This window comes from Carlito syrichta, unplaced genomic scaffold, assembly GCF_000164805.1.
Source record: "Carlito syrichta isolate Samal-C Ts95f unplaced genomic scaffold, Tarsius_syrichta-2.0.1 Scaffold153894, whole genome shotgun sequence".
Lineage (NCBI taxonomy): Eukaryota > Metazoa > Chordata > Mammalia > Primates > Tarsiidae > Carlito > Carlito syrichta.
Window position 1 is genome coordinate 198,491 of NW_007097990.1, and position 18,380 is coordinate 216,870.

The 18,380-nt window shown below is 54.7% G+C and overlaps 1 protein-coding gene across 1 annotated transcript in view; it reads left to right on the forward strand.

The window, feature by feature from the left end:
• Positions 1-48: 48 nt before the first annotated feature.
• PNPLA6 (patatin like phospholipase domain containing 6) overlaps positions 49-18,380 on the forward strand; it is a 25,711-nt gene continuing 7,379 nt past the window's right edge. Inside the window, 23 exon segments of the mRNA XM_021709001.1 lie at positions 49-140; positions 487-574; positions 758-840; positions 1,015-1,112; positions 3,412-3,552; positions 3,637-3,796; positions 4,120-4,200; positions 4,405-4,533; positions 4,824-4,904; positions 4,991-5,153; positions 5,490-5,573; positions 5,887-5,996; positions 6,096-6,263; positions 6,343-6,420; positions 13,665-13,870; positions 14,115-14,246; positions 14,330-14,453; positions 14,801-14,914; positions 15,063-15,138; positions 17,583-17,726; positions 17,945-18,008; positions 18,195-18,372; positions 18,374-18,380. The exon segment at positions 18,374-18,380 is cut by the window's right edge and continues 182 nt beyond it. Of these exon segments, the coding sequence (XP_021564676.1) occupies positions 114-140; positions 487-574; positions 758-840; positions 1,015-1,112; positions 3,412-3,552; positions 3,637-3,796; positions 4,120-4,200; positions 4,405-4,533; positions 4,824-4,904; positions 4,991-5,153; positions 5,490-5,573; positions 5,887-5,996; positions 6,096-6,263; positions 6,343-6,420; positions 13,665-13,870; positions 14,115-14,246; positions 14,330-14,453; positions 14,801-14,914; positions 15,063-15,138; positions 17,583-17,726; positions 17,945-18,008; positions 18,195-18,372; positions 18,374-18,380 (2,536 nt within the window). The 5' untranslated portion in view covers positions 49-113.

Sequence of the window (18,380 nt, forward strand, 5' to 3'; positions counted from 1 at the left end):
GCTTGTGCTGGGGGCGGGGCGGACCCAGATTGACGACGTGCCCGGGTTCCCGCTGCTCTTTGATCCTCCAGAACGCGATACTACCAGATCCGCCGCCCAGCCCGAAGCAACCGATGGACGCCCCGCTGCAAACCGGAATGGTAAGGGCTGGGGTTGTGCGGTGCCGCGGGGACTACCACTCCCGGCATGCTCCGCGCGCACCGTGGCGGTCCCGCGAGAACGACGCTGCGTCTGGTTCGGGCGGAACTACGCTTCCCGGCGTGCATTGCGGGCCGCCGAGCCTCGGGGAAGAGTCGCGCCCCCGGGGAGAGAGAGAGAGAGCGGCGCTGGCCCATGCTGCAGATGGGGACATCGAGTCACGGGCCGGCTACGAACTCCTCGAGGGCGAAGGTGACAGAAAGGGATGGAGCCCTGGACGTCCCGGCCCCCGGGGAGGGCTCGACGGGACGGATTTGCGGTCCGCAGCCAGTGCCGTTCGTCCCGCAGGTGCTGGGCGTGATGATCGGGGCCGGAGTGGCGGTGCTGGTCACAGCCGTGCTCATCCTCCTGGTGGTGCGGAGGCTGCGAGTGCCGAGTGAGGACCGGGAGGGCCTCTTCTGGGGGGTTGACGGGCCGGGGAGCCGAAATACCCGGGCCCTCGGGGCGGTAGAGACGGGGGTTTGCTGGAGTCTGCACGCAACGGCCCCGCCCCCACCCCAGCTCTGGCGACGGGGCGTCTGCGCAGCGCTCAGAGTGCCCCTCTCCCCACTATCCCCAGAAACCCCAGCCCCGGATGGGCCCCGGTATCGGTTCCGGAAGAGGGACAAAGTGCTTTTCTATGGCCGGAAGATTATGCGGAAGGTGAGTCCGGGACCTCTGGGGTCCGCGCTGACCACACAGAGGCCCTGCCCCTTCCCTGTTTACACATCTTGTTGTACACCACCACTTCGTCCTCGAAGAAGGGCCCTAGAACCGGCCCCCTCTCCCCCCGGGTCCGAATCGGCCACTGACTCATCTCCTCCTTAATTCTCCCAGGTATCACAATCCACTTCCTCTCTCGTGGATGCCTCTGTCTCCACCACTTCTCGGCCGCGTATGAAGAAGAAGCTTAAGATGCTCAATATTGCCAAGAAGTAAGGCTGTGCTGGGGGTACCTGGTGCTGGGGGCTACCTCAGGGGCCTTTTGAGTGATCTGCCCACACCAAAGTGTATATCTAGAATTCTTTGAACCCCACAGACTGTGTTGAGGGTCTTCCTACATTGGGGGGACATCTCAGGGCCCTGCTAGAGGGACTAGCCCAGAGCTCTTCCAACCAGACACGCTGTTTCTAGAATCTCTGTCTCCCGAGGGCTGTCTCAGTGATGTTCTCTTCCACAGGGGCATCTCTGGTTTGTTCCCAAGCTAATATCTCAGAGGTTTTTGCCATGAATTTAGGGGGTCTTCTGTGTCAGTTATTTCATAGGTCTCCCCACATGAGTTTATTCCAGGTGCCTCATTGGTTTCTAAGTGTTTCTAAGGTCTGCTATCTTCAGTCTCTTTTCTCCAGGTCTTACTTATCTCAGCCACCTGTCTGTGTCAGAAAGCATCTATCTCTGTCACTGTCCTTGGAATTCTTATACAAAGGAGGCTGTCTGCGGGCTTTCTAGTCCCTAGGGGCTATCTCAGGAATCTTCTTGCACTAGATATATAGAAAAGGACATCTTGGCGTCCCTGTCAGCAGCAAGGGGCTATCTCAGGGTTCATGAGAAAGTCTGTCGCAGGGATTTTTTTTTTTTTTTTTTGAGTTGGAGTCTCACTCTGCTGCCCAGGCTGGAGTGCAGTAGCACGCTCACAGCCACCACAGCCTTGACCTGCTGGGCTCCAGCGATCCTTCCGCCTCAGCTTTCCAAGTAGCTGGAACTACAGGTGCATGCCACCATGCCCGGCTAATTTTTTGATTGATTGTAGAAACAAGGTCTCACCAAGTTGCCCAAGCTGTTCTCAAACCCCTGGGCTCAGGCACTCTTCTTGCCTCAGCCTCCCAAAGTGCTGGGATGACAGGTGTGAGCCACCACACCTGGCCTCCCAGGGATTTCTGTAGGTTGGGAGCTGGCTCTGGGATCTTGCAACATGGTACCTACCTCAGGATCTGTCTTAAGAATTTCTTCACACTAGGGGTTATTCCATGCTCTCTGAGATCAACAGTCATGCTGCAAGCTGGGTGTGATGGCTCACGCCTGTAATCCCAGCACTTTGGGAGGCGGAGGCAAGAGGATTGCCTGAGCCCACAGGTTTGAGACCAGCCTGGGCATCTTGGCGAGACCTCATCTCTACAATAAGTAAAAAAAAAAATTGGCTGGGTGTAGTGGCGCACGCCTGTAGTTCCAGCTACTTGGGAGACTGAGGTGATAGAGTAAGACTCCAACTCAAAAAAAAAAAAAAAAGAGAGTCATGCTGCTTCAGGGCTTTTTATGTTTCTAGTACAAGAGCTTTTCCTGGGTTCTTCATGCTCACAGGTCTATACCTCAGGTTTCTCCACATCAAGGGGTCTGTCCCCGGTGTCTGCACACCCTTGAAGAGTTATCCTGATGCCTTCATGACTGTCAGAAGGCTATCTCAGAGCTGTGTCCTGTGGTAGGTCCCCCTGATCAGAAGAGGAGTTATAGCTGGATTTTTTTATACTGCTGAGTTGAACTCAGGGTCTGTTCATATCATAATGTCTATCTCAGTGATCTTGTGCCAGTGACGGGGCTATCTCAGCAGTCACCGTGACTTGTGAAGAAGGGCTCACCCACAGTTGGCGGAGGGGCTATCTCTGGATTCTCCACATGGAATAAGGGCTATCACAGGGATCTCTGTGGCCATCAGAGGGGCTGTCCCAAGGTTCTCTGAGACCTAGGAGAAAGGGCTATCTCTGGGGTCTTCTCATATAATGGAAGCCATCCTGAAGGTATGCCTGCATTCGGTGGGCTATCTCAGGAATCTAGCCTGTGACTACCAGAAGGACCGGTTCAGGGCTTCCATGACAAACTATTTCTGGGGTCTGCCCCTTATCTTGGAAGCTAAGTCAGGGGTCCACCTAACTAAGGTGTCCATCTCAGGCCTATGACTAGTGGAGGGGCAATCTCAGGACTTTTCATCTGGGATCATAATAGTTTTTCTGTAAAGGGCCAGATGATAAATATTTTAGGCTCTACAGACTACATACAGCCTTGGGCACAACTATTCGGGTCTGCTGTTGTGAAAGCAGCAACAGATGATAAATCAATGAATGAAGATGGCTATGTGCCAATAAAACTATTTACAAAAATAAGTGGCGGGCCTGATTTGACCAGCAGACCAGAGTTTGCTCTATGTGAAACGGGGGAAAAGGGATCTGTGGGGGTCTGAGGTCAACCTGAGCCCCTTCCTGTCTCCCCTCCCCTCCCCCCACACCTCCCTCCTCCCATCAGGATCCTGCGTATCCAGAAAGAGACACCAACGCTGCAGCGGAAGGAGCCCCCACCCGCAGTGCTGGAGGCTGACCTGACTGAGGGTGACCTGGCCAACTCCCACCTGCCCTCCGAGGTGCTTTACATGCTCAAGAATGTCCGGTCAGTGTCGGGGGTACTGCTGAGGGGTGGACGGGCTGCAGAGCCCGGGGGCTTCCCTGACCTCTTGCATTCCTCCCGTAACAGGGTGCTGGGCCACTTCGAGAAGCCACTCTTCCTGGAGCTCTGCCGCCACATGGTCTTCCAGCGACTGGGCCAGGGTGACTACGTCTTTCGGCCGGGCCAGCCTGACGCCAGCATCTATGTGGTGCAGGATGGGCTGTTGGAGCTCTGCCTGCCGGGGCCTGTGAGTGGGCCACCGAGGGGCTGCTGCTGGGAGACGGGCTGTGGAGGGACAGTAGGACAGCCATCCCTGCTGTTGGTCAGTAGGGCTGGTGGCCTTTAGGGACAAGTCAGGAGTTGGGAACGGGTGACCAAGGGCATTTGGGGTGGTCTGTGGTGCGTGAGGGACAGAAGATGGCTGCTGGTCGGAGGGGTCAATGGTTTCAAGAATAGGGGGTGTCAGTGATCCTTGCGGTGGGTGAGGGTGATGACCAGTGACATGGTTAGGGGTGGAATGCCGGTCACCAGGGCGAGGCCACCAATAGTCAGTGGTCTCCTGTGTCACAGGATGGGAAGGAGTGTGTGGTGAAGGAAGTGGTCCCAGGGGACAGTGTCAACAGCCTCCTGAGCATCCTGGATGTCATCACTGTGAGTGACCAGTCCGAGGAAGGGGACCCATTCAGAGGACTGGGTTGGAGAAGGTCACCAGGGCCCCATCTCTGATTCTCCCCAGATGCTGCCTGTGGTCCCTCATGGCACTGACAGTGGCACGGGGAAGGATTGGGGAAGCAGCGAGGGGACTTGCAGCCCCTGTCCTTGTCTCTCCTTACGCCCCCACCCCCTACCCCACAGGGTCACCAGCATCCCCAGCGGACAGTGTCTGCCCGGGCAGCCCGGGACTCCACGGTGCTTCGCCTGCCGGTAGAGGCCTTCTCTGCCGTCTTCACCAAGTACCCGGAGAGCTTGGTGCGCGTTGTGCAGGTCAACAGGCCTTCTGCCTCCCTCTGCCCACCCAGGGGCCCCACCCTCGCCCCCACTCCTCCCAGGCTCCAGTGGGCTGGGGCCCAGCAGCCAGCAGGTTATCTGCCCGGAACAGCTGGACCTCCGCCGCCAGGGACTCCTCTCGTTAACCGTCTCCACCCCATTTCCCCAGATTGCGGGTGTCCCTGGGGCTCCCAGTCCAGTTTGTTATGCTGTCATCTTGGCCCCGCCCCGTGGGTCTGCCCCTATCCCTGCTCCTTCTGATGGCCCCTCCTCTCGCATCCCTGCAGATCATCATGGTGAGGCTGCAGCGCGTCACCTTCCTGGCGCTGCACAACTACCTGGGTCTGACCAATGAGCTCTTCAGCCACGTGAGTTGGGGGGGGCGAGCACAGGAAGATGGAGGTGGGACCAGATGGGACTATGGGAAAATGCCACGAGCTTCTCACTGCCCCAGGAGATCCAGCCGCTGCGCCTGTTCCCCAGCCCTGGCCTCCCCACCCGCACCAGCCCCGTGCGTGGCTCCAAGCGGGTGGTCAGCACCTCAGCCACTGAGGAGCCCAGGGAGACCCCCGGCCGGCCACCTGACCCCACTGGGGCCCCACTGCCTGGACCTGCAGGTACCCTGGACCCGGGGAACCCTAGGCCAGTCTAGCCCAACCTCCTAGGAGGTGTATCTCAGCCCCCATCCCATTCTCGGTTCCACAGACTTCAACCTTACCATGCCCATCCTCCTAGGACCCCATAGTGGGGTACCCAGGCCTAACGCCAGGATCTGGTCCCCAGGAAAACCTGGCCTCAGCCCCAAGGACCCATTGGGATCACTTTTCCTAGTCCTCCAGTACCCAGGAGTCCAAGCTGACCCCTCTTCAGGACCCCTTCAGATCACACCCCCTAATCTTGGCTCTAGACCTAGTGGCTCTGAGGGTCAGGAGCTGAACATGTGTCTCCCCCAGGGGATCCTGTGAAGCCCACATCCCTGGAAGCTCCCTCGGCCCCTCTGCTGAGCCGCTGCATCTCCATGCCAGTGGACATCTCAGGTTTGGAGTGCAGGGACTGGGAGTGGGCTTTCGAGCTTCTGGGTTTGAATCCTGTCTGTCTGTGTTGAGTTTTCTTATATGCAAATGGGAATATTGCCAGTGCTCCCTTTTTTGTGGGTATTCATTGAGATGGTGCTTTCCTGCCTCTGTTGAGAAGGATTCAGAAGGAGAGTACAGGCATCGATTAGGCATATCTGCCACGGTTGTGTCCCTGGACACACGGTTGTGGCCCTGGACACACAGTTGGTTTCAGACCCCCACTGTGGTCCCTTTCATCTTTATGGCATTTGTTGTCCCCCCTGCCCACCTGCAGGCTTGCAGGGCGGCCCCCGCTCTGACTTCGACATGGCCTATGAGCGTGGCAGGATATCCGTGTCACTGCAAGAAGAGGCCTCTGGGGCACCCCAGGCACCCCCCGCTCGGGTAAGGCCCAGGCCCTGGCTGAGATCTGGCCAACTGTGGGGCCCCCGAGGAGGGTCGCTGGGCAGGCGCGGCGGGAGGTGACTGGCCTGCCCTATGCAGACCCCTACCCAGGAGCCCCGCGAGCAGCCGGCGGGCGCCTGTGAGTACAGCTACTGCGAGGATGAGTCGGCCACTGGCGGCTGCCCCTTTGGGCCCTACCAGGGCCGCCAGACAAGCAGCATCTTTGAGGCGGCAAAGCGGGAGCTGGCCAAGCTGATGCGGATCGAGGTGGGCAGCCGAGGTGGCATGGGGACGGGGTGGGGGAGGAAGGCCTGCCTGGGCCCATCTCAACTCCCCTCCCTCCCAGGACCCCTCACTCCTGAACAGCCGCGTCTTGCTGCACCACGCCAAAGCCGGCACCATCATTGCCCGCCAGGGGGACCAGGTGAGGCTGAGCCCTGACCTCCAGCCATGCCCCGAGGTCACTCCCTCTGACCTCTGATCCCTGACCTTGGACTAGGACTGACACCTTCCCCCACCCTATGATTTCCAACTTCTAACCCATGGATCGAATGACCCTGACCCCTGCCCCCACCCCATGTCCTCTAGACCTGTCAACCCTTCGCCTGCAACCCCAGAAGCTTCTACCCTGGGACCTCAGCCCCACATTCCCCCATCTGCCCTCGTTCTGTGCCCTGATGTCATGTCTCCCTATGACCCCGGCCCCTGCCAGGATAGGTGCTCAATAAGTAGGTACAAACTGGCATTTAGTCCTGGAGGCCATGAACCAGCTCCAGGGGTGGAGCAGTGCCTCCCAGCAGCACCCACAATGTGTAGGAGAGTATATCTCGCCAATCCTTCCATCATTCATTTGGGGAAACTGAGACCCACCGAAAGTTAATGATCTGATCACCAGCTCAGAGCCAGGAAGGAGGAGGAGGAGGAGAAGGGTTGTTGAAACCCAGACTCTGCCCAATTCCCTGTGTGACTTTGGGCAAGTGATCTAGAAAGTTCTCGGCTTCCTCATCTGTGCAGTGGGGTAACAATTCAAGGCAGCAGCCCATTGGAGGTGCTGAGACCCCAGCACTGCCCCAGGCTCAGGAGAGAGAAGTCTGGCCAGGGCTAGGGGTGGGGTGAAAGTGTGGTCTCACCTGTTAGCCAGCCGGGATGAGGCTGTGTCACTTGATGGGGTGGTTCTGCTGCCCCCTTGAGCCGTTTGTAGCAGGGGTGGGCTCCTTTCTGGAGAGGAAGTTGAGTGAGGCTTTTGTCAGCTGTTCCTGGAACTCGGGGGACAAAGTGAGGAAGTATGGTCACCTCATAACTCCTGTGGGGGCCCCTGGGCCCTGCTACTCTGGAGACTCTGCTGGTCTCAACCCAGCTGCCAGTGGACCAGGCTGATCTGCAGCTCCTGGAAGCTTCTCGGGGTCAGCAGAACTTGGTTAGGGTCCACTACTCTGCTGTGAGGGGCCTCCCTCTAAAATTTACACCAGTGTTTTTTTTGTTGTTTTTGTTTCTGTTTTTTTGAGTTGGAGTCTCACTCTTGCCCAAGCTGGAGTGCAGTGGCACGCTCATGGCCACAGCAGCCTCAGTCTGCGGGCTCAGGCCATTCTTCCATCTCAGCCTTCCAAGTAGCTGGAACCACAGGCATGCGCCACCACGCCTGGCTAATTTTTTGATTTATTGTAGAGATGAGTTCTCACCAAGTTACCCAGGCTGGTCTCAAACCCCTGAACTCAGGCAATCCTCTCACCTCTACTGCCCAAAGTACTGGGATTACAGGCATGGGCCACCACACCTGGCCCAGTGGTACTTTTTTTTTTTTGAGTTGGAGTCTCACTCTGTCACCCAGACTGGAGTGCAGTGGCTGCTCCCGGCCACCGCAGCCTCAACCTGCTGGGCTCCGGTGATCCTTCCGCCTCCGCCTTCCAAGTAGCTGGAACTACAGGTGTACGTACCATGCCCGACTGATTTTTTGTTTTATTGTAGCGATGAGGTCTTGCCAAGTTGCCCAGGTGGGTCTCGAACCCGCGGGCTCAGGCAATCCACTCACCTCAGCCTCCCAAAAGCACGGGATTACAGGCTGAGCCACCGAGCCCGGCTGGGCCCAGTGGTTCTTAATGTGGGCAATTTTGCCCCCCGGGGCTCACGGGCAAAGCCGCGATTTATTTATTTATTTACTTATTTATCTTTTGAGTCGGAGTCTCACTTTGTTGCCCAGGTTGGAGGACACATGCGGCCACCATGCCTCGACCAGCTGGGCTCCGGCGATCCTTCTGCCTCAGCCATCCAAGTGGCTGGAACTACAGGCGCGCGCCACCACACCCAGCTTATCTTTTGATTTATTGTAGAGACATGGTCTCGCCAAGTTGCCTGGATGGTCTCGAACCCGCGGGCTCAGGCAGTCCTCTTGCCTCAGCCTCCCGACGTGCTGGGATGACAGGCTGAGCCACTGCGCCTGGCCTATTTATCTCCTTAGAGCTAGGGTCTCACTCTTGCCCAGGCTGGAGTGCAGTGGTGAGATCATAGCTACAGCCTCAACCTCCTGGGCTCAAGTGATCCTCCTGCCTGAGCACCGCCATGCCTGGCTAATTTAAATTTTTTTTTCAGAGACAGGTTATATTGGCTCAGGCTGATTTGAGATGTGTTTGATTCTCATGACTTAGAATCTGCAACTGACATCTAGTGGGTAGAAGCCAGGGGTGTTCGAATGCACAGGATGGAATTATCCAGTCCAAATCATCAGTAGTGCCAAGAATGAGGACCCCTGCTCTATATAAACATTTCTCCAAGTGTGTTTCACAGAACATCTATATTACAAATAAGGGATCTATGATGAAATAGGCTTGAGAAATGCTGTTCTGTCCCTTCTTGGAAGCTCCCAATCAGTGAGCATATTCAAAATATTCATCAAAGAGCATATTCAAGGTTCTGAGAAGTCCTGCAGGAAAGAAGCATGCTTCCCATTCCAGTAGCAGATGACAGCCTCACAGTAGTCATTCCTATGCACAGCCCAAACACTGTCTGGAAATGCTGTCTTAGAAGGTTCTGGCATGTGTACAGCCAAAATGTGGAAACAACTCGAATGTCCAAATCAACCAATGAAGAGATGAGTCCGTTCTTATGTGGGCTGGGCCTTGCCCAGAGGTCCCTGTGGTGTTTTGGTGGGGGGACCTCTTCAAGTGCCAGACAGGCTGATGTGATGGATGGACAAGGAATCTCCATCTCTGGGCGGTTTCAATTCCTTATTTTTTTTTTTTTTTTGAGTCTAAGTTCCACTCTGTTGCCGAGGCTGGAGGGCAGTGGCATGATCATGGCTCACCACAGCTTCAACCTCCCAAGTAGCTGGGACTAGAGGCAAGTGCCATCACACCTGGCAAAGTTTTTTATTTTTGTAGAGATGAGGTCTCGCTATGTTGCCCAGGCTGGTCTCAAACTCCTGGGCTCAAGCGACCCTTCCGCCTCGGCCTCCCAAATTGCTGGGATTACAGGTGTGAGCCATGCCACCCAGCCTCAGTTCCTTATTTGTAAAGAGGCAGAACAGGGAGGCTTCTTGCTAGTCAGGAACCCAGAGGAGAGGGAAAATTTGTTTACAAAGCATCTAGTGCCCGTGCCTTTGGGAGGCTGAGGTGAGTGGATTGCCTGAGCCCGCGGGTTCAAGACCTACCTAGGCAGCGAGACCTCATCTCTACGATAAATCAAAAAAATCAGCCAGCCGTGGTAGCGCATGCCTGTAATTCCCGCTACTTGGAAGGCTGAGGCAGAAGGATCGCCAGAGCCCAGCAGGTCGAGGCTGCGGTGGCCGGAAGCGGCCACTGCACTCCAGTCGGGCTACAGAGTGAGACTCCAACTCAAAAAAAACAAAACAAAGCATCTGGCATGTCCCAGACCCTGTGCTGTCTGCTACACAAGAGAAGAGAAATCCTTAGTGGTCCCTGCCCTTGGGAAACCCACATTGTTTTCAGGTGTGACTCAAAGGATTACACAAATCCCTGTAAAATCCTAAGTGCTCAGTGCCACAGAAGAGACATGCTTGGTACTGCAAAGTCTGGCATAGACAGGGTGGCAACTCTTAGGACATGACTAAGAGGGAAAGCTGGGAAGGAAGGTACTGGATACAGGTGGAAGGAAAGGCCATTTGAAGCAGAGGGAACAGCTTGTGCAAATGTCCTGTGGTGGGAAGAAACCAAAAAAACTCAGTGAGTCCGGAGTGGGACAATTAGGGAGGTTAACAATTTATTGAGATATAATTCACTTACCATGCAGTCAGCCCATCTAAAGTATACACTTCAGAGGTTTTTAGTACATTCACAAAATTGTGCAACCCTTACCACAATCAATTTTAGAACATTTTCATCACTTTAAAAAGAAACCCCATCAGGTATGGTGGCTCACAACTGTAATTCCAGCATTTTGGAGGTGGAGGTGAGAAGATTGCCAGAGCCCAGGGGTTTGAGACCAGCCTGGACAACTTGGCAAGACTTTGTCTCTACAATTAGCTGGAAGTGGTGGTGCACACCTGTAGTCCCACTACTTGGAAGGCTGAGGCAGAAGGATCACCTGAGCTTGGCAGGTAAAGGCTGCAGTGGCCATGAGTGTGCCACTGCACTCCAGCCTGGGCGACAGAGTGAGACTCTGACTCCAAAAAATAAAAAAAAAACAAAACACCCCAACCCCACTGACAGTCACTCTCACTTCCCATCTTCCTCCCCAGCCCCTGGCAACTAGGAACCCACTTTCTGTCTATAGGGATTTGCCCATTCTGAACATTCCATATAAATGGAATCCTACATGATATGGCTTTTGGATCTGGCTTCTCTCATGGAGCGTGATGTCCTTAAGGTCCATCCACGTTGCCGCCTGTGTCAGAGCCTCCTTCCTCTAGGGCTAAATAATGTTTGCCTGTATGAAGAGAACACCTTTTGTTCGTCCATCTGTTGAACCGTTTCTACCTTTTGGCTGTTATGAATCATGCTGCTGTGAACATTTATGTCCAAGTTTCTGTGTGGACATATTTTTCATTTCTCCTGGGCATATACCTAGAACTTGAATTGCTGGGTCATATATCAGCTGTGTATTTAACTTTTTTTCTTTGAGTTGGAGTCTCACTCCATCGTCCAGGCTGGAGTGCAGTGGCATGCTCACGGCCACTCCAGTGTTGAACTGCTGGGCCCCGGCGATCCTTCCACCTCAGCCTTCTAAGTAGCCGGAACTACAGGCATGTTCTACCACACCCGACTAATTTTAATTTATTTATTTGTAGAGGCGAGTTCTTGCCAAGTTGCCCAGGCTGCTCTTGCACCCGCAGGCTCAGGCAATTCACTCACCTCGGCCTCCCAAAGTGCTGGGATTACAGGCCAGCCACTGAACCCAGCCTGGTTTTAACTCTTTGAGGACTGTTTTTTGCCAGACTGTTTTCCAAAGCAGCTGCACTATTTTATCTCCATCAGCAGAAGATGAGGATTCCAATTTCTCTACTTTCTAACACTAAGGGCAGTTCTAGCCATCTCTGGGTATGAGGTGATACTCACTAATGATTCAGGATTTTGAGCATCTTTTCTCGTGCTTAGTGACCATTCATTTATCTCCTTAGGAAAAGTTCCTACTCGGATTGCCCTTTTCTTCTTCTTCTTCTTCTTTTTTTTTTTTGAGTCAGTGTCTCACTCTGTCACCCAGGCTGGAGTGTGGTGGCCCAATCACAGCTACCGCAGCCTAAACCTGGGCTCAGGTGATCCTTCCACCTCAGTCTTCCAAGTAACTGGAACTATAGGCACATGCCACCACACCCAGCTGATTTTTTGGATTTGTTGATGAGACGAGGTATTGAACCCCTGGGCTCAGGCAATTCTCTCATCTTCGCCTACTAAAGTGCTGAGATTGCAGGCATGAGCCATCGTGCCCGGCCTCAGGCATTTTTTATTTTATTGTAGAGGCGAGGTCTCACCATGTTGCCCAGGCTGGTCTTAAACTCCTGGGCTCGGGCAATCCTCCTGCCTTGGCCTCCCAAAGTGCTGGGATTACAAGTGTGAACTACCACACCTGACCCCCGTTTTTATTTTTTGTAATTTATTGTTACCCATCTGGAGACAGGGTCTTTCTCTAACCCTGGCTGGAGTGTATTGGCATGATCATAACTCACTGCAGCCTCAAAATCCTGGGCTCAAGTGATTGTCCTGCCTCAGCCTCCCAAGTACCTGGGACTACACCACTGCACCTAGGTGCCTTTTTTTAATTGGAGTCTCACTCTGTCACTCAGGCTGGAGTGGCACATTTGCAGCCACTCCAGTGTCGTCCTGCTGGGCTCTGGTGATCCTTTCGTCTCAATCTTCCAAGTAGCTGGAACTACAGGCGCATGCTATCACACCTGGCTAATATTTGATTTATTGTAGAGACTAGGTCTCGCCAAGTTGCCCAGGTTGGTCGGGAAGACACAGGCTCAGGCAATCCACTCGTCTCTGTCTCCCAAAGTGCTGGGATTACAGGCTGAGACACTGAGCCCAGCCTGCCCATTTTAAAATTAGGTTATTTGTCTTTTTATTATTGAGTTGTAGGAATTCTTTATATACTCTGGATACTAGACTCTTATCAGATATACAACTTGAAAATACTGTCGCCCATCCTGTGGGTTGTCCTTGCAGTATCTTGATAGTGTCCTTTGAATGATACAAGTTCTTAATCTTGATGAAGTCCCACATGTCTGTTTTATATTTTGTTGCTTGTGCTTTTGGTGGCATATCTAACAATCCATTTCCAAATTCAAAGTCACAAAAATTTACCCCTATATTTTCTTATAAGAGTTTTATGAGTTTTAGCTTTTATATTGATCCACATTGATATGATGTGAGGTAAGAATTCAACTTCTTTTTCATATGACTATCCAATTGCTCAGCACAAGCCAAGAGCATTTCAGTTCAGCCAGGCCACTACATAGCCAGTATTTGCAAATTCTTGCTGGCTGTGTTTGAAAAGAAGTCATGGGCTTTAATCTGGTCTTAGAGTTTGGTGATCTATTAGCAATGTCTGCCCCGGGTGCTGAATATGCGTATAGTCATCCCTAGTTATCTGCAGGGGATTGGGTCTAGGACCTCCCAAGGATAGCAAAATGCATGGAAGCTCAAGTCCCTGATACAAAATGACCTGGTATTTGCATATAAGCTACACAGATCCTCCTAGATTACGTATAATACCTAATTCAATGTAAATACTGTGTACATAGTCATTAAAATATATTACTTAGGGAATTATGACCAGAAAAAGTCTGCATGTCCTGAACAGTTTTTGTTTTGGAACTCTTTTTTATTCAAGGTTGGATTATATATATTTTTTCTGCTCATATCCAAAGTGTTTATTCTCTCCAACTTAAAAGAAAATTTCTTTTTTTGAGTCTCACTCAGGCTGGAATACAGTGGCATGCTGATGGCTCACTACAGCCTTGATTGCGTGGTGATCCTCTTGCCTCAACCTCCTGAGCAGGTGTAGGTGGGAGTACAGGTGTACACTACTACGCCTGGTTGACTTTTTTTTTTTTTTTTTGAGACGAGATTTTGCTATATTGCCCAGCTGGTCTCGAACTCTTGGGCTCATGCAATCCTCCTGCCTCAGTCTCCCAAGGCCTGAGTCTGTGTGTGTGTGTGGGGGGGGGTGTTGATGTCCTTCCCTGGCTCTGTGTTCATCTCAGCCCTGCCCCCTCAGGATGTGAGCCTACACTTCGTGCTCTGGGGCTGCCTGCACGTGTACCAGCGCATGATCGACAAGGCCGAGGACGTGTGTCTGTTCGTGGCGCAGCCCGGGGAGCTGGTGGGGCAGCTGGCAGTGCTCACCGGGGAGCCCCTCATCTTCACCCTACGTGCCCAGCGCGACTGCACCTTCCTGCGGATCTCCAAGTCCGACTTCTATGAGTACGACTGGGCCGAGGTTGGGATGGGGCTGGCTCTTGGAGGACCCCCAACCCAGTGGTGCTGTGGGAGAGACCAGGGCCCCACCCCCCGACCTAGGGACCCCTGGATCTGACCTCCCAGCCCCCATGCAAGGCAACTGTGAACCCTTGCTGTCCCACCCCCTAAGCCACACCCACTTTCTCCACCCCCTCCGGTGTGGTCCAGGGTGCGCCCAGCCCATCTCGCCCCTTCCCTCCTCCCGCAGGATCATGCGCGCACAGCCCAGCGTGGTGCTGAGCGCGGCGCACACGGTGGCCGCGAGGATGTCCCCCTTCGTGCGCCAGATGGACTTCGCCATCGACTGGACGTCGGTGGAGGCGGGACGCGCGCTGTACAGGTGCAGCCCCCGCTTACCCCTGTCGCTCAGGCCCCGCCCGGGACAAGGCCCCGACCTTGCCTGACCCCGCACCCCCACCCCAGGCAGGGCGACCGCTCCGACTGCACCTACATCGTGCTCAATGGGCGCCTGCGCAGTGTCATCCAGCGCGGCAGCGGCAAGAAGGAGCTGGTGGGCGAGTACGGCCGCGGGGACCTCATCGGCGTGGTGAGCGCGGCCCCGCCCCCTGGCCTCTGGCACGTCATCCCGACCTCTGACCCCACCTCGCTCCATTCCGTGGGGCGAGGCGGTGTTGGGGGGGGGTGAGGGGGACCCCGTGGGGTGAGGAGTCTGGTCCAACTCCACCCGCGGACCTCACTTCATCAGAAAAGGGGACCCCTGCCGGTCGTGGATCTGTCCTCTCCTTGATCCCAGGGCCCTAACAGGTAGCGAGTCTCCGGGGACACCCCAGGTGGGGAAGTATTGCCCCCACCCCGAACCCACGGTGGGCCTCCCCCTTCCCTCTCCGCGGCCTCCCGGGCCAAGCAGCCCCAGTCATGCGCGTGGCCCCACAGGTAGAGGCGCTGACCCGGCAGCCGCGAGCCACGACGGTGCACGCGGTGCGCGACACGGAGCTGGCCAAGCTCCCTGAAGGCACCCTGGGCCACATCAAACGTCGGTACCCGCAGGTGCATCTCCACGGGGGCGGGGCTTCGGCTGGGGGTGGAGCCCTAGGGAGGGGCCAAAGCCGCTCGAGTGAGGGCGGGGTTCTCGGGGGTGGGACCCGCCCTGTCGCTCCCCCAGTCTTACCGAAACTCCGGCCTCCGACGCCCCCAGGTCGTGACCCGCCTCATCCACCTGCTGAGCCAGAAAATTCTAGGGAATTTGCAGCAACTTCAAGGACCCTTCCCAGGTGGGAGCCGGCCCGGGGCATGCCAGTGGTTGTAGTCCAGCGCCCGGAGCATGCCGGGAGGGGAAGCCCTATTCCCGAGGACATGCTGGGAAACGGAGTTCAGCGTAGAAATTGTGTTCTGGGCGGGCTTAAAGCCGGAAGTGGAAACCTGGGCCCAGTGCACTCTGGGGGATGGAGTTCGGGTTCCTGTGCATGCTGGGAAACCGAGTCTTGGACCGCAAGATGCTTTTTCGTGGACTCGAAAGTAAATCAGCCTTGCTGGGGGCCGGAGTCTTAAGAAGCAACCTGGTAGGCTCGGGTGCCAGGGCGTCCTTGGGGGAGTCCACACCCTGAAGATGCTGGGAAATAGGTCCCAGATCAGAATACGATGGCAGATGAAGTCTTCGGAGTGGTTAGTGCTCTGGGCACATGGGAACGTAGCTTTTGAAGCTTGCTAGGGTGATGCTGGGGTGTGGTTCCCTGTGCCAGCCCGTGGTTCCTGCGAACTGACTAGAGTGGGGAGTGGAGTCAGGTTCGAGGTGTGCTGACTTGTGGGCCTGAGGTGCTACATGATTTTGAGCCAGCCCAGCAACCTTTGATGCTCTCCCTCTTCCACCCCCTACGGCCTCTGTCTTGTAGGCCCTGATACCTGGATCTCCTGGGGAGGGGTGGAGGAATGGTGGCAGGAAAGACATATTTTTATTTATTTATTTATTTATTTATTGAGTTGGTATCTCACTCAGTCACTCAGGCTGGAGTGCAGAGGCACAATCACAACCACCCAGCCTCCACCTGCTGGGCTCAGGCGATTCTTCCACCTCAGCCTCCCAAGTAGCTGGAGCCACAGATGCACACCACCATGCCCAGCTAGTTTTTTTTTTATTTATTGTAGAGATGAGGTCTCACTAAGTTGGCCGGGCAGGTCTCAAACCCCTGGGCTCAGGCAGTCCTCTTGCCTTGGCCTCCCAAAGTGCTGAGATTACAGGCGTGAGCCACCGCACCGGCAGAAAGACATAATTAAAAACACAGAGAAAGAGCACCATGTCAGAAACTGATAAGTATGGCAAAGAAAACAAAAGACGGTCGCAATAGCGTGACTACTGAGGGAGAGAGGCTTTTCTCATGAACTGAGACTGACCAAGGAGATGAGACCAGACACAAGGGAACTGGGAAAGCCGTGCACACTAAGGTTGCTGGTTTTGAAGCACTGGGAAGACAGTGGCAGAAGGGGAGAGGTGGGGGTTGGTTGGAGAAAGTCACGTAGGGGCTGGGGCCATGGAGAGACATTTGAACTTATTCAGACTGTTACAGGGGAGGGAGATTCAGCCACCCAGCAGGCAGTGAGGGATCCAGGCCAGAAAAGGGGGTTGAAGGCTTTGTCTAGGCTGTTATGAGAAGTTAGGAAGCAATGAGTGAGTCAAAAGTATGTTTATTGCTGCTAGTTTTGTGTTCAGTTCCCTTCATTAGACAAAGGAACAAGACCAGGATGAGGTAGGGCTCGTGTTCTATTGGTCTGTGCAAACAGAGAATCTGAATGGTTGTATCATCATACAAGGGAGACTCCCCAAAACCCAGAATTTATTTGTTAAAAATTGTGTATTTATTCTTACATGTTTAAACTTCAGTCACCTTCAAAGTACTCTGTTTGATGCGATACACCTATCGAGACGCTTTTCCACTCCTCAAAAAAAGTTTTTGAATTCATCAATTTTGATGCGTTTAATGCTTCTGCTGGTTTTTGCTTGACCTCTTCCACATCTGCAGATCTTTTGGAGGTGGGCCCCTTGTAGTACATACAGGCTTCTCTCGCTAGGTAAGTGTTCTAGGAACCCACTGACACTGTTGTGAGAGGCTGCCCTCAGTTTCCCTTTGAAGACTTTTTTCATCTGGGGAAACATAAAAAGTCACTTGGGGCAAGATCAGGTGAATAGGGAAGGTGGGGCGTGGAGGTCAGATGGTTTTTGGTCAAAACCTGCTGAACACTTTGCACGGTGTGGGCAGGTTGTTCTTGTTAATCACCCATCATGAGAAGAGCAAACATGTTGAAAGATGAAGCTGGGCACAGCCTTTCACAACAATGCCATTGGGTTCCTAGAACATTACCTAGCAGGGGAAACCTGGACTACAAGGGGCCTGCCCTCCAAAAAGACAATTCTGGCTTTTTGGGTATCTCCTTCATATAATCCATCCCACTGAAAAGATTAGGGCCCAAAGTGGAGGTTGGATGACTACGTTTTTTAAATTTTTTGTCCCCCCTCCACCCCCAACTAGATTTTAACAAAGGAGGGGATGGTCGGGGGGGGGGGTCCAGGACTAGAACCATGGCCTTCAGTGTGGCAGACTCATGTCTTGGTGCAACTGGGGGCAGTGGTCCTGGGGATGAGGGGCAGAGATTTCAGAGGAGGAGGAGGGTTCACCTCTCTAGACATAGGTTGCACAGCAAATCTCATCCGTTGGGATCTCAGCAGGCTCAGGGCTGGGTGTTCCCCCGCACTCGGAACTCACCAATCCAGCCAGCAACCTGGCAACGGTGGCCGTCCTGCCTGTGTGTGCCGAGGTGCCCATGGTGGCCTTCACACTGGAGCTCCAGCATGCTCTGCAAGCCATTGGTCAGTGGGGAGAAGGGTGTGGGGGAGGGAAGGCCGTGGGACCCTCACCTGGCTTTGGCCTGCAGGCGGGGTGTATGTGGGTGGGGCATCAGTCAGTGAGTGGAGATGGGGGGGAGGTCAGTGGGGAGACCAGTGGGGAGACAGCAGAGCCGCAGTTCTGGGAGAGGCCCCCAGCCCTGTTGGCCGTGCTCCCAACCGCTCTTCCTCACCTCACGCAGGTCCCACACTCCTCCTCAACAGCGACATCATCCGGGCGCGCCTGGGGGCCTCTGCGCTGGATAGGTGCGTGTTGGGGACATGCATCCCACCTGTAGGTCAATGGGGTGAATCCATCCCTCTAGGGCACAGCCTTCCATCATGGCGGCCTGGGTGTCTAAGCTCCTCCCAGCAATGACGCCCGTGGTCTCCAGGGGACGCACGACCCCAGGCCAGCCCCAGGATGACACTCCGCCCCCCATTGCACCTCAGCATCCAGGAGTTCCGGCTCTCAGGGTGGCTGGCCCAGCAGGAGGACGCGCACCGCATTGTGCTCTACCAGACGGACGCGTCACTGACGCCCTGGACCGTGCGCTGCCTGCGCCAGGCGGATTGCATCCTCATCGTGGGCCTGGGTGACCAGGAGCCCACTCTAGGCCAGGTCCGGAGGCCGCGCGC